This window comes from Leguminivora glycinivorella, chromosome 19 (assembly GCF_023078275.1).
Source record: "Leguminivora glycinivorella isolate SPB_JAAS2020 chromosome 19, LegGlyc_1.1, whole genome shotgun sequence".
In the NCBI taxonomy this organism is placed as follows: domain Eukaryota; kingdom Metazoa; phylum Arthropoda; class Insecta; order Lepidoptera; family Tortricidae; genus Leguminivora; species Leguminivora glycinivorella.
The window spans coordinates 6480041-6494699 of record NC_062989.1 but is presented as its reverse complement, the minus strand read 5'-3'; the positions used below and the strand labels follow the sequence as shown (position 1 = coordinate 6494699).

At 36.1% G+C, this 14659-nt stretch overlaps 1 protein-coding gene across 1 annotated transcript in view; it reads left to right on the top strand.

Moving 5' to 3' along the window:
• Positions 1–14659, top strand: part of LOC125236343 (condensin complex subunit 3) — a 39202-nt gene that overhangs the window by 10971 nt on the left and 13572 nt on the right. Inside the window, 3 exon segments of the mRNA XM_048143117.1 lie at positions 13338–13436; positions 13640–13711; positions 14117–14245. Coding sequence (XP_047999074.1) covers positions 13338–13436; positions 13640–13711; positions 14117–14245 — 300 coding nt within the window.

Genomic DNA, 14659 nt, shown 5'->3' with positions numbered 1-14659 from the left:
GTTTTTGATGAGTAATTTACGTTTATTTGCCATAATTTGTTAGTTACTAAAAATACCGGGATCCCGGTATTACTAAATTAAATACCGGTATTGAAATGTTCCCAAAAACAGGTGGGATCCCGGGATCCCGAGATACCGGGATCCCGGTATTGGAAGCCCTAGTCATTATACAGGCTGATTTCGTTGCGGAAACGTCTTCCTCGTCCGATGATGAAGATGCGTTTGCCTTGCTGCAAATTCTCAATATGCAGAGGCACAGGAGATATTGGGTTCACCCTATGCGAAAATTATCCGAACATTACAGATATTTCGAAACCATGGAAAAGTTGCATGAATATCCGGATCTTTTTCGTACAGTTTATAAAATGGCAAATAAAAATGCAAATAATAAACCTTTGAATTCAGATTTCTTATCCCTCATGCCTGTTTGGTGTTTGCCCCACCCAACCATACCCAGGCTGGCCCCGACTCCAAAAATAATTGATTTGTTTATAATTTGGATGTTTAGATTATTGCATACGATAAGAAATCTGAATTCAAAGGTTTATTATTTTTTGCGTTTTAGTTTCTCCGTGTTTTGTAACGCGCTTATTTTTGAAGGCGGTTTTATATTAAAGAAAAATTTATTTATTTATTGATTTTAGTGGTTCCTATTGATATTGATATTATATACGTACAGTAGTGAAAGAATTATCCTTTAACTCCTAACCATTGAGGAGTTGACCTTCCATCATCAGCTCAGCGACATTAAAATTTTTACCATCAATCGTAAATATTGGTGTACCTATTAAAAATACACTAAAAACATTACATGTGCCTATAACATTTGAAGAGTTCCCTCGATTTCTCCAAGATCCCATCATCAGACCCCGACTTGGTGCCAATAGGACCATCTCGGGGTTATACCCGTTCGATTAAAAAAAATAATTTGAAAATCGGTCCACGATTCTCGGAGATATCGAGTAACATACATACAAAAAAAACCGGCCAAGAGCGTGTCGGTCCACGCTCAGTGTAGGGTTCCGTAGTTTTCCGTATTTTTCTCAAAACAATTTTCCTAGAAAGTCTTTATAAAGTTCTACTTTTTTGATCTTTTTTCATATTTTTTTAAACATAAGGTTCAAAATATAGAGGGGGGGGGACGCACTTTTTTTCCTTTAGGAGCGATTATTTCCGAAAATATTAATATGATCAAAAACCGGCCAAGAGCGTGTCGGGCCACGCTCAGTGTAGGGTTCCGTAGTTTTCAGTATTTTTCTCAAAAACTACTGAACCTATCAAGTTCAAAACAATTTTCCTAGAAAGTCTTTATAAAGTTCTACTTTTGTGATTTTTTTCATATTTTTTAAACATATGGTTCAAAAGTTAGAGGGGGGGGGGACGCACTTTTTTTTTCTTTAGGAGCGATTATTTCCGAAAATATTAATATTATCAAAAAACGATCTTAGTAAACCCTTATTCATTTTTAAATACCTATCCAACAATATATCACATGTTGGGGTTAGAATGAAAAAAATATCAGCCCCCACTTTACATGTAGGGGGGGTACCCTAATAAAACATTTTTTTCAATTTTTTATTTTTGCAGTTTGTTGGCGTGATTGATATACATATTGGTACCAAATTTCAGCTTTCTAGTGCTAACGGTTACTGAGATTATCCGCGGACGGACGGACGGACGGACGGACGGACAGACAGACATGGCGAAACTATAAGGGTTCCTAGTTGACTACGGAACCCTAAAAACGATCTTAGTAAAAGTAAACCCTTATTCATTTTTAAATACCTATCCAACAATATATCATACGTTGGGGTTGGAATGAAAAAAAAAATCAGCCCCCACTTTACATGTAGGGGGGTACCCTAATAAAACATTTTTTTCCATTTTTTATTTTTGCACTTTGTTGGCGTGATTGATACATTGGTACCAAATTTCAGCTTTCTAGTGCTTACGGTTACTGAGATTATCCGCGGACGGACGGACAGACAGACAGACAGGGGGAAACTATAAGGATTCCTAGTTGACTACGGAACCCTAAAAAACATTCAGTCGAATTGAGAACCTCCTACTTTTTTTGAAGTCGGTTAAAAAAACAACCTTTATTGCCGGCCGGCAAACGGCTAACCGATTGAAACAGAAACATAAATGAAAAGAGAGGGCGAACGGCGACACCTGCGTGTCGGCGATTTCAAAGGTAAGCGCACGTGCACCCGATCTCGCTACCTACGCCCAGGTGCGGGCGCGGCTTTCGACCTTCGCGCCGTGCAATAGAATTTAATGTCGGCTGCTCGTGTGCGGTCTGTTTGTTTTATAGAGTGGCGGCATTTTCAACATCAAAGGGTGAGCCTATTTTGTGCAAAATTCTGTTATATCAATAACTTCTCATGTCACTAGATTATCGACTTTGAAATGTCGAGTATATTTATAGTATCATCACTTTATTTCAGTGTACGAATTTCGTATGAGTTAAAAATCATTGTTCTAGCTTCATAAACCAGGGAGGAAATAATGGAGAGCGTTTATATGTCTTGTTTTGCCTTAATTCAATATCATCACATATTTTTGTTGCTGATAAAATAATACATCCTATATATCAAGGCCTTGTAGCTCGGCGAAAGAATCGTGATCGCGGAGTGCGCCGGCACTGATTATAATTATTTTGTCCAGTTATTATAATAACCTATACAAAAAGTACCGATAGAATAGGTATTCTAATCTATATATATCTGCATAGAACTATTTAAAACAAACCACAAAAGTTCATAGTTGATCGTTATTGGTACAGTCAGCAACTCAGCTGTGAATACAGATAAAGTGCCAAATATATGTATACACACACCTTAATGTACCAAGTACCAACACTTGTACAGGAAATAAAATACTCTATACATATTTTTGGCACTTTGTCTTGCCAGCTGTGTTGTTGACTGTACACGATCTAAAAAGGAGCCGAACGGTTATTATAATTACGCGGTGACTTGCGTAGTCGGCGGCCGCGCGATACATAGTGCTGTCTCTGTTCAGGCCCCGTAGCCGAATGCCATTTCTCTGTTGCGCCAATACGCAAGAGCGATAGAGATAGATATCTACTATAGCGTTTCGTTTCGTGAGCGTTTGTGCCATTCGGCTACGCACCCTGTTCTCACTACCACGAATTTGAAGAACAATATTGCTGTCTCTCTCAATCTTTAGGCGTCATTCATATATTACGTCATACTAAATGTGATAATCCATGTTAAAGGATTAAAAAAGCGTGACATTGGGGGGTCCAAATAGTAGTCCATAAACCACGTCTTTGACCAACGTGAGTGATATCTCTGTCACTCTTTACGTCTTTACTAACAGAAATTTAAATAACAATAGTGCTATCTCTGTCACTCTTTACTAACAGAAATTTAAATAACAAAAATGCTATCTCTGTCACTCTTTACTACCAGGAACTTAAATTATTATAGTGCTATCTCTATTCTCTGTCACTCTTTACTATCAGGAACTTAAATTGTTATAGTGCTATCTCTGTCACTCTTTACTACCAGGACCTTAAATTATTATAGTGCTATCTCTGTCACTCTTTACTGTGTGCGGGAAGTGCACATACCACGAGTTTGACTAACATGAGTGCTATCTCTATCACTCTTTACTACCAGGAACTTTAATTATGATAGTGCTATCTCTGTCACTCTTTACTACCAGGAACATAAATTTTATTATTACAGTGCTATCTCTGTCACTCTTTACTGTGTGCGGGAAGTGCACATACCACGAGTTTGACTAACATGAGTGCTATCTCTGTCACTCTTTACTACCAGGAACTTAAATGATTATAGTGCTATCTCTGTCACTCTTTACTTTAAATATTTTTTTCGGTTTCGGTTTTGGTCTTGGTTTCGGTGTCGGTTTTGGTGTAGGTTTCGGTGTCGGTTTCGGTTTCGATTTCGGTTTTCGTTTCCATTCCCGTTTCGGTTTCCGTTTTCGTTTTCAGTTTTGTTTTTGTTTAAACTAACAGAACTAAAACTAAAACCAAAACCAAAACCAAACCAGAAACGGGAAACCGAACACGGGAAACCGGATATCGGATACCGTATATCGGATACTGGTTACCGGTTACTGTCTACCGTTTACCGGATACCGGTTACCGTCTACCGGTTACCGGATACCGGTCACCGTTTACCGGATACCGGTTAACGGTCATTGGTTACTGGTTACCGGTTACCGGTCACCGAATACCGGAGACCTGTCACCGGTTACCGGTTAACGGTTACCGGATACCGGTTACCGGATACCGGTTACCGGATACCGGTTACCGGATACCGATTACCGGATACCGGTTACCGGTTACCGGATACCAGTTACCGGATACCGGTTACCGGATACCGGATACCGGTTACCGGATACCGGTTACCGAATACCGGAACCCGGTTACCGGATACCGGATACAGGATACAGGATACCGGATACCGGTTACCGGTTACCGGGTACCAGATACCAGAAACCAGGTTTTGATTTCTGGTTTCTCATGTTACAACGTGTATATGTAGATTAGTCGATACCAAGTCGGACACTTCCGATTAGGCGATTTCGGCTCGCATTGTTACGCAGCATTCGAGTGTTGAGTTTCTCATACATGAGGCCCCCTAATAAAATTTGTACCACTCATATTATTGATTTGACTCTCGCAACACAAACACCTCATGCCCACATACACCGGTCAAATCTTACATGAAAATCGGCTAAAAAAACAAAGTGTGATGTAAAGCTGGATTTTTGGTATGTTATTTGGAGTCCTTGGGGGAATGTAAGACTATATTTTGCAAGCAAAAAAAAAGTGTGCTAACTTCGTAATTTAATAAAAAAAGTAAAAAAATCGGACTTTTTTTGGTTTTTATTTTTTTATTAAAAAACTATGCGTTTTTGGTCAAAAGTTGCTTTGTAATGTTGAAAGCGCATTAAATTTCAAACAGTTTGACATCTTTTTTATCAATGTCCGTCAAATAGTTTTTGAGATATGAAGCGTCAAAAAAGGTTAATTTTTGACGCATTTATAAAATGTAGCGTTTTGCCAATATTTTTAGACAAATATCTGCAAAATACTTCATGATATGATATATATTGCAATATAACATTGTATAAAATTTATTTTGCTTTAGTTTTAGTACAAATAAAGGTCAGTAAGACGAATAGTTACTTTGGTAAACAAAAAAAAATCTATAAATAGAGAAGCCAAGAGTCTGGTAGATTGGTTAAAGTAAAATAGTTTACGCTAAAAGTTTGAGGTTGAAAGTGCTATCTATTCGATCTTACTTTCTTTGATATCCGTTTATCTGAAAAAATTGTCTAAGCTAACTTTGCATCGATTTGACTATTACTAATGAAGAAATAAAATACAATAAAATTTTGAAGTTTAGTAAATTAGAAAAATAAAACAGAATTAGTTAGATTTTACTTTTTCCTTTTTGAGGGTCCTGGTCCACTTGAGTTGTATTTGACCACCAATTGCTGTGGAATAAACTACGGGAACGGAAAGCACCCACGCCAATTATTAAGATACTGGAGAAGTGGTATTCCCAGCAGAAGAACGTAGTAAGATGGAAGTCAACTCTGTCCACAGCCAGCGGGCTAAACTGTGGCGTGAGACAAGGAGGCAGTATGTCTCCGGCTCTCTTCAGCGTGTACATGGATGGGCTGTCGCAGGCTTTGACCAGTACCGAGGTTGGCTGCTCCATCAATGGGCAAATGATAGATCACATCGCATAAGCAGACGATATGGTCCTACTAGCACCATCTGTGGGAGCTATGCGTAAGTTACTTGCAGAATGCGAGAGATACGCCAGCCAGCATAACATGAGATACAATCCGGACAAGTCTGAATTTATGCTCATGGAGGCAGCACATATGCCCACACATGTACCACCTGTTGGAGGGTTAAATTAAATGGAGGGTTAACCCGAGTTAACCCTCCATTTTCGTCGGTGCAAGTGGCCCTAAGTAATACTTGAACAGCCCCCAAATAATAATAATTCGTTCTCTGCTACGCCTCCTGTAAATATATGTAAACTATCCCATTTGGCCATTACCTTTAAGACCAAAAGAGTGCCAGTTATTTCAAAAATAATCGGTGGATGGTAATTTACCATCCACCGATTATTTCTGATCCAGTTATACAAGACTTATGATATAATCCTATTTTATGAAATAACTGGCACTCCTTTGGTCTTAAATGAAAGCTAGTGAAATTTTCTACATTTTTATTTTACAATTTATGTAATAGCCTGAGTTGTTTTGCTGATATCTGTCTCAAAATATTAGCAAAACGAATATTTTCATAGAAAGGGGAAAAATGCTCTTTTTTTGACGCTTCATATCTCAAAAAATATTTGACGGACATTGATAAAAAAGATGTCAAACTGTTTGGAATTTAATGGGCTTTCAATATTACAAAGCAACATTCGACCATAAATGCATAGTTTTTTAATAAAACGGCAAAAACCAAAAAAAGTCTGATTTTTTTACTTTTTTTTTTAAATTACGAAGTTAGCACACCATTTTTTTGCTTGCAAAATATAGTCCTACATTCCCCCAAGGACCCCAAATAACATACTAAAAATGCAGCTTTACATCACACTTTGTTTTTTTATTTCTCTTTTTGACCAGTGTAACACAAATACACACAAAATAAAATCATTCACAAACTTCAAATCATTCAAAAACTCAACAGTCACACGCGCTCCTCGCGGTCCTCTAAGAACTCCCTCGCGAGAGTCGACACTTCAAAATGAAGCGACATCGCATCGGCTCATCGTCCACAAATCCGAAAAGATCCACCGATAAATTTGTACCGGAAAGACCTCACCGCGACAATGTCACATTACCCAAATTACTTCAAAAATCCTCTGAAAGTGAAACAGTTCATTAGGTTTACCGTAAGAGTGAGTGAGACAGACACGCACTGTGCTTCAAATTTGCCTCGCCAAAATACGTTACACACGACTCGAAAGAATACAGTCTTAAGCGCCGCAAGCTTTCATACATATTACGTTGTAGTGATCCAAGCATCTCGTCAAGCTCGATAGGTACTATTATTGAGCTAACGACTTGACCAGTTTAACGTGACCTATCGGACTAATTGATTTGTATGACTTTTGTCACTTGTAATAAGGGAGCTCTCTTATACTGGACGGTGAAATATTTGTTATCGAAGCGTTTTGAAAACGCGGTGCCCTTGATATCGCCGAGCGAAACACGTGTTGACGACTCGCCGCCCGTTCCCGCTACTACTATACTAGCTATACCTACTTTGTGCACGACCTTATTCTGCAGGTAATAACGTTCATATTAAAGCGCAAGTAAGAAAAATATCAATTAAGTAATGAATCTTACATATTTGTTGTTTAATTGATTTCGTATAGTACTAAGAATATATTAACGGCAAAATTTACCATCTTTCAATTTAGTTAGGTATTTTTCCTTTCCTAAAATTATCAATATTTAAGATTTTGAACAAGCGCCAAAAGTATTGGTATAAGTTTTAATAATTTATCAACACACGTAATATTATATTCATAATAAATTGCAGGATTACGGTTAACAATATTTTCTAGTGAAATACGCCTGAAAATGTGTAACTTACTAAACCTTCTTTATAAATGATAGTTCTGTATGAATTATTTATAAAAATTAGGTGTTTTTATATGAAATGCAGGTGTCACAACATAATACAAGCACTTTTTCCGGATTACATTTAATACTTTAGTTATAAAATCAAAAAATATTCAAAGTTCGTTTTTATTTTTTTTTAAATTGAATCAGAACCCTAATTTGATTAATAATTTGTATTTTAACTATCACTAATGATACTTTATACGACAGAAAAAGAAAATTACGGTTATCGAATTATGTCCAGGTCAAGCTATTTTTCCTGGTCTATAATCAAACTTCACAGGTAAGTTCGTTTGATTATTAATTATACTTCCTATCCAAATCCGAGACAACAAATATTATTTACTATGCAGATGTTCAGAGCCTTGCATGTCAATACAAATACTGCATGCGAAAATAAAATAAAGTAAGAACATCAAAATATGATATAGTGTTAAGTTTCGTATGAGTACCTACTTAATGGTATTAAGTATCTGATGATGTGACGTCATGATGACGTCATTAAGCAAATTAAAAGTTATTCCTATTATTTAAAGTTAAGTTATTCCTATTATTTTATATATAACCTATTGAAAATGTTATAATTATATTAAGCTTTATGAATGTTTTTGATATTCCCTGGTTATGGTAACACTGATTAGTTTGCAACTTCTAAGGTCTTAGAACGGCGCTTTTTGGCTTTTAATGAAATGTTTTTAAATTAGTATTAATTACGTTTTAAAGTCAAGGTCATTATAGTTTCATCAGTTTTCATTTAAGGTTTTTCTGATGTACAAGAAATCTCATGTAAAATTATGCGTAGCAACAAATTCCCTTTTGTGCATTGGCAATGCAAGCAATAAGCATACGCAGTTACAATGTTTTATTTATATTCTAAGGTGAATTAAAAGTCAAATTCAGTTACTATGCAATTAAAAAGTAAGTCCATACAATGCCTTAGTATACTACTTTCTAAATATTGTTTTAAAACGTCATATCACTTTGTTCATATAACATAAGTAACCTGGTAAGTATTATATTAATTTATATAGATGCCAACAAAAAAGGCTCCTATACTTAAAAAGGAAGAAGTAAACTTAGCTAGTTACTAGTTTAATTATTATGTAATTATTGCCGATGTTTTGAAGACAAAATATACAACATTCAATTTTAACATCTGATTGTAAAGTTGTAAAGAAGGCAAATGAGCAGACAGATCGCTGTCACCCATGAACACCAAAAACCTGAAGCATTAGAACTTTTTTAAAGGTGTGTTTGTCCGGTAATCCTTCAGAAGACAGTTCTGCTTATTCCACACTTGCCACAGTTTCCTTTATTAATTAATTGAGGGAGTAACAAACAACAAACATACATACTAATAAAATAAAATAACGTTACAGTAAAGCTGTACTATGTATTGTGATACAAAACTACAATTAACAAGAAAGAAAATAGGTAGTTGGGTTATACAATCAACTATTATAACTATTTAAACTTTCTTGTTACTAAGCGAGACTGTATGTCAATCAGGGATTTCAAATTTAAATATTAATTTCATTGGAAACTTTATTTTCTAATTGGATTTATTAATCTAGCTGTTCACGGCTGCAATAACTCTGCATAACTGCACAACTATATTGTGTGTATTAGTTTCCATCGGCGATTTTACGCCCCGGGTATATAGGCCTAGATAATGTGCACCACCCACGAGTCAGCCCCTGTTTTCCGTACCACAATTCCCCTATAGTTTAGAGCTCTAAATATTGTATTAGATTTCTCTTTCAATCGAGGTATGTTAATTAAAGTGTAGGATGTAGGTAGTTAATGCGTATGTGGCAACGTACAGGTATAGTCGTTGCTCGCCTGGCCCCGTAGCCGAATGGCATTTCTCCGACGCCAAACGAAAGCGATACGCCGCTGGCTCTGTCGCGCCAATACGCAAGCGCGATAGAGATAGATATCTACTAGCGCTTCGTTTCGTGAGCGTTTCATGAGCGTTTGTGCCATTCGGCTAGCCACCCTGAAAGGGATTTATTGCGCCTTGATTATTTATTTTCATTATTATAACTATTATAACAGCGAGTAATTAATGATGACACGTACTAAGCATTGTAAAGTGATTTGTGTAGGTATAGGCTGTGGTATAGGTCATAGAGCTATGACTGAAGGGTTAATACGGCGTATATTTTATTATTTTAGTGTATGCATGATGCTCATATGGTGTAGCAACATTATATTGTATGTCTTGTCAGAGCAATAGTATTAGCAATTTTAAGGAAAATAAGATTTACATTTTTGTTTACTGTTCAATCATTGGTTCATTGGTTCAATCCTTAGACGAAAGTGTTCTTATATTCATTCTGTATAATGTGCGTTAAGTAGGTAGGTACCTACATAAGTTATATAACAACATTACATTACATTAAATCTGATTAACAAGTCTCGAGATAATGTAAATCTCATTAACATTAACACTTTTAAAGCGGAGTAATGTTACTATCTTTAATTTGTGAGAGACCAAGGAGCGGAGCGGCCGAAGAATAAACAGATTGAATACAGCGAGGAGAGAAGCAATCTAAGAACGTTGGAGTTGCGAGCGAAGAGCGAAGTGACCGATGAACGTAGCGACAGAAGCGTGAATCCACCGAAGCGTAAACCGATTGAAAAAACACAGTGGACAATGCACTGTGAGACCGGAATTCTCAATGTAGTTTGAACGAAAGAAGAGCTCCTGAGACAATTTGTGGAGAAAATATAGTCATTTTAAGGTTGACTTGATGTGCATATAGCTAGAACGCTATAAATACAATGTTCTCTATAAAATGTATCTATAAAAGTGGAGCCATCGATACAGTTTTGAAGCAAAGATCACACTATTAATGTTTATTTTATTTATTTCCTAATAAAGTGGAGCCCACAAAGTTTCAACAGTCAGAGAGCGGAGATCTTGACTTCATTCGTGGAGAATTACATAGTAAGTTTAATTTAAAATGATAACATTTTGTTTTAATTTCTTGTGTTTTATATATATAATTATGGTTAGTATTTAAATTTATCATTATTTTTTGACTAAGTTGTTTAAGATTATTTTAATTCCTTATTTATTGTATTATTATTTTTGTATTTTTGACATGTTTTGTTTATGCCATTAAAGGTTTTGAATTGAGTTGAATGGATAGCCTATCACTGTTAAAATGTGCCACAAACAGCTACTACGCCTTAAGCGGAGCCTTCGATACAACTTGTGAACAAAGATAGCAACGTTACTGTTAAAGTAGGGCACATATAGCTACAACGCATTTAGCGGAGCCCTCGACACAATTCATGAAAAAAATAGCCACGACACTGTTAAAGTGGGGCACATATAGCTACAACGCATTTAGCGGAGCCCTCGACACAATTTGTGGAGAAAAATAGCCACGACACTGTTAAAGTGGGGCACATATAGCTACAACGCATTTAGCGGAGCACTCGACACAATTTGTGGAGAAAAAATAGCCACGCCACTATTAAAGTGGGGCACATATGGCTACAACGCATTTAGCGGAGCCCTCGACACAATTCGTGGAGAAAAAATAGTCACGCTACTAATAAAGAAGGGCATTTTACTGTAGGTTCAGATATAATTTTGCATGCCATTTTTGGCTAAACATGTATTGCTAGTCAAAAATAGTAATGTACCAACTAATGTATACCATGTTTATCGCAATAAAGTAATTCATTCAATTCATTCACAAATGGCTACAACGCATTTAGCGGAGCCCGCGACACTATTTGTGGAGAAAAATACCACGCCACTATTAAAATTTGGTACATATAGTTACAACGCATTTAGCGGAGCTCTCTCGATTTTTTTTTTTTTTTTTTTTTTTTTTTTTTTTTTTTTTTTTAGTGGGGTACCCAACATTGTATTCTCAATTTTCATCACTCATCAGGGTTTTATTTCTTTTCTACCCGATACTCAACCAATCATCCTTGACGCTATTATACTATCGGAATACTATTTCAAGACATGCTTACAATATTTATTATTGACACAAGTAAATCTTTATTTACAATAAGCTCTTATAATTATAATCTCTAATGTCTTAACAATGTCAAACAATATCTAATGTTCTAATGTCTTTATTTTTATTTCTTTATGATTTAATTGCTGGACATAGACACATGTCATCCAAATAGTAGGTAATTACTTACAAAAAGAGACTTGCTCACATAGGGTACTTGTCTTCACACAAAACTGATAGAAAAAATTTTGATGTGACCATGATGCCGAGCTAGAAACCCGTAATGTTCGCATAAATCCTTTCGTCGGCATCGAAGTACGGCCCGTACTATATACAACAGCAAGCAACAGGCAACACTGTCAACACATTTGTGATCCCTATTACCACGGCATAAAGTCTAACGATAGTCAGTTAAAGGTGTTGCTGTTTGTGCCATGGATTCGGTATTAGTTAAGGCGCCTTAGGTAAGATCGTGCAAGCGCATCCTGTTTAAATGCATCAGTTACTGGCAATGTGCAGTCGGTCATTATATTTATTAATACATTATTGAATGAATCAACAGAAAAAATATAGTTTAATTATTGGTTCCAGTATTTGTAAATATTGCTACAACTATTGCTCGTTTGACTTATAAATATTGTTGAATGTTGTTACAATTTACATAACGATGCGTTTTTCTTTTAAACTTTTTATAAAATGCGCTTTATCACCAACCAGAAAAAATATGTTTATAGATCAGACATGTTGTTAACGTATAATATACTGTTCTATACGCCTACGATATATACGAGTAAAATCATATTCGTAAATATTGAAGTCAGAGATCACATCGATTGTCAGTAGGTAGTTTAATAGTTACATATTACTGTAAGTAATCTGTGATTTACGCATTACTTAAACACATATACTAGTAATAAGGTAACAACTACATCGTATTACTTTCCTACTGCAACTTAAGTATTCATACCGAAAGCCTTTTGTTTGAAAAAGAAGGTAGTCGTAGAAAATCCTATCGTATGACCAAATATGACCGCAAATAAATTTAGTATTTCGTTAACTTCTTAGTTCTAGTTATCAATAGGCAAGTGAGGCAAGCTACTTAAATGATAGTACAATTGTGTGTTAATGTGTAAAATCACATTAGCTCGTAGCTACGATCGAATGAAAAACAAAACTATTATACACTCGCCGATAACTAGACTAAACTCGCCGGTACTATACGGCGGTCGGCAGTTGTTCAAATATGGTTTGAATTCTATAATCACCATTTAGCGCACTATAGGTACATAAGTAGGTATTAAATCACTTACCGAACTTCATAAATTCACAACATTTACACTTTTAGAGGAACACTTATTTTGACGAAATTACGTGTGACTCGGACGACACAAAAACATGTAATGATGGGTTTACGCCGCAGGGCGCTGGGCTATGTTGAAGGTAGTAGGTATGCATGGCGAGAACTTGTTTTTTAAATTTTATATCTCTGAAATGTGTGACTTTGGACGGTACGATTCCGTGTGCTGCATAGTAAATAATATTTGTTGTCTCGGATTTGGATAGGAAGTATAATAGTCTGTAGCTTTTGTAATCATAAGTGTGCTAAAATCGAAGTTAAACTTACTATGTAAAACGATTACGTTTTACAGATTAGAATTTTCATTTTTTATTGTCTTAAATTTTTTTTTATTTTAGCGAGCGAGATTACGCGTGTCACTAAACGTAGCAATAGAGGCGCAAGAAGACGCGGTTAGGGAGGAGAACTACGCACTCGCCGCAGAGTGCAAAGCTAAGGTATTGTATTTTTTATTTTCTATTTATTCATTTTATTTTAAAAATAACCGTATTTTAAAGAACTTGAAACTATGACGGTTTAAATTGACATGTGAAAAGCAGATAATTGTTATAAAAATGCATGTACTTTTAATATCTCATCTTATATAGTTATTTGACTATGATATGAATGTATTTTATACTAAATTATATCATTTTTTTAGGTGGCAGACATTCAGAAACAATTGGAAGAACTAGAGGTGCAGGCCGCTCCGCCACCGCCGATGCCCGTTCCTGTGAGTAAACTATGAGTCTATATTCTCTATTAATAAAAAAGTTTTAGATACCAACGCTACTCTTTTACAACTCTCATAACGATGAAACGTCCGAGTATTGCCAAGCACCCACGAGTCTTCGCGAGTGCTTGGCGTCGAGAAACCTTCACCACGATAGAAAGGTGACGATGTAGGTAAGGGCTCATGTAGATGACGCGCGAACTTTACTCAATTTCAGTTATATTACGAACTGTTTACAAGGTTATATACCATTCAGCAAACCAACCACATACAAAATGCAAAGAAACATTTAAATTGAGCAATGGCGTATGATGTCAGCGTCACCTGCTTGCTGTTCTAAGTTTCTAAATGTGGTTTGACCTTTACGTGTCACCTTTTTGTTTATGAGCGAATAATGTGTTTCAGACCATCAGAGAGAAGGTATCGGACGCCGAAACGCTAGTCAAGTGTCTGACCATTCTGAACGCTGCATTGGATACACCACAACTAAAAACTGTTACACCCATGCTTCACACAATGTTCAATGAATTGGAAGTAAGTCTATAAATACGGTCACCAGCATAAATAAGTGATGATTTCTGTACCTTGTCGCTTTAATCGTTTGACGAATTCGTATGGCATTTCAAACACGACTTAAAGTGACAAGGTACAAAAATCATCACTTATTTTTGCCGGTGACGTGTACAACTTCTTCACGATTTAATTTTCAGTTAAGATGTTCATGAATTTTCGCTAAGTTGTAGTAATTATGAAAAATTCGTGCATGGCGTTCCCAAGGTCACCTTTGCATATCGTCAAAGGACCATGAGAACCAGCAATCTTCAAAAAGGGTGGACAAGCACCTTCTGGGCGAGCTCCCTAGTCGGTCACGTCTTGGTCTGGGCTAGTCTGTGACCGCGAGTAAGACTATTTCTAATATGAAAGAAAAAACGCACGAATTTATTAAGC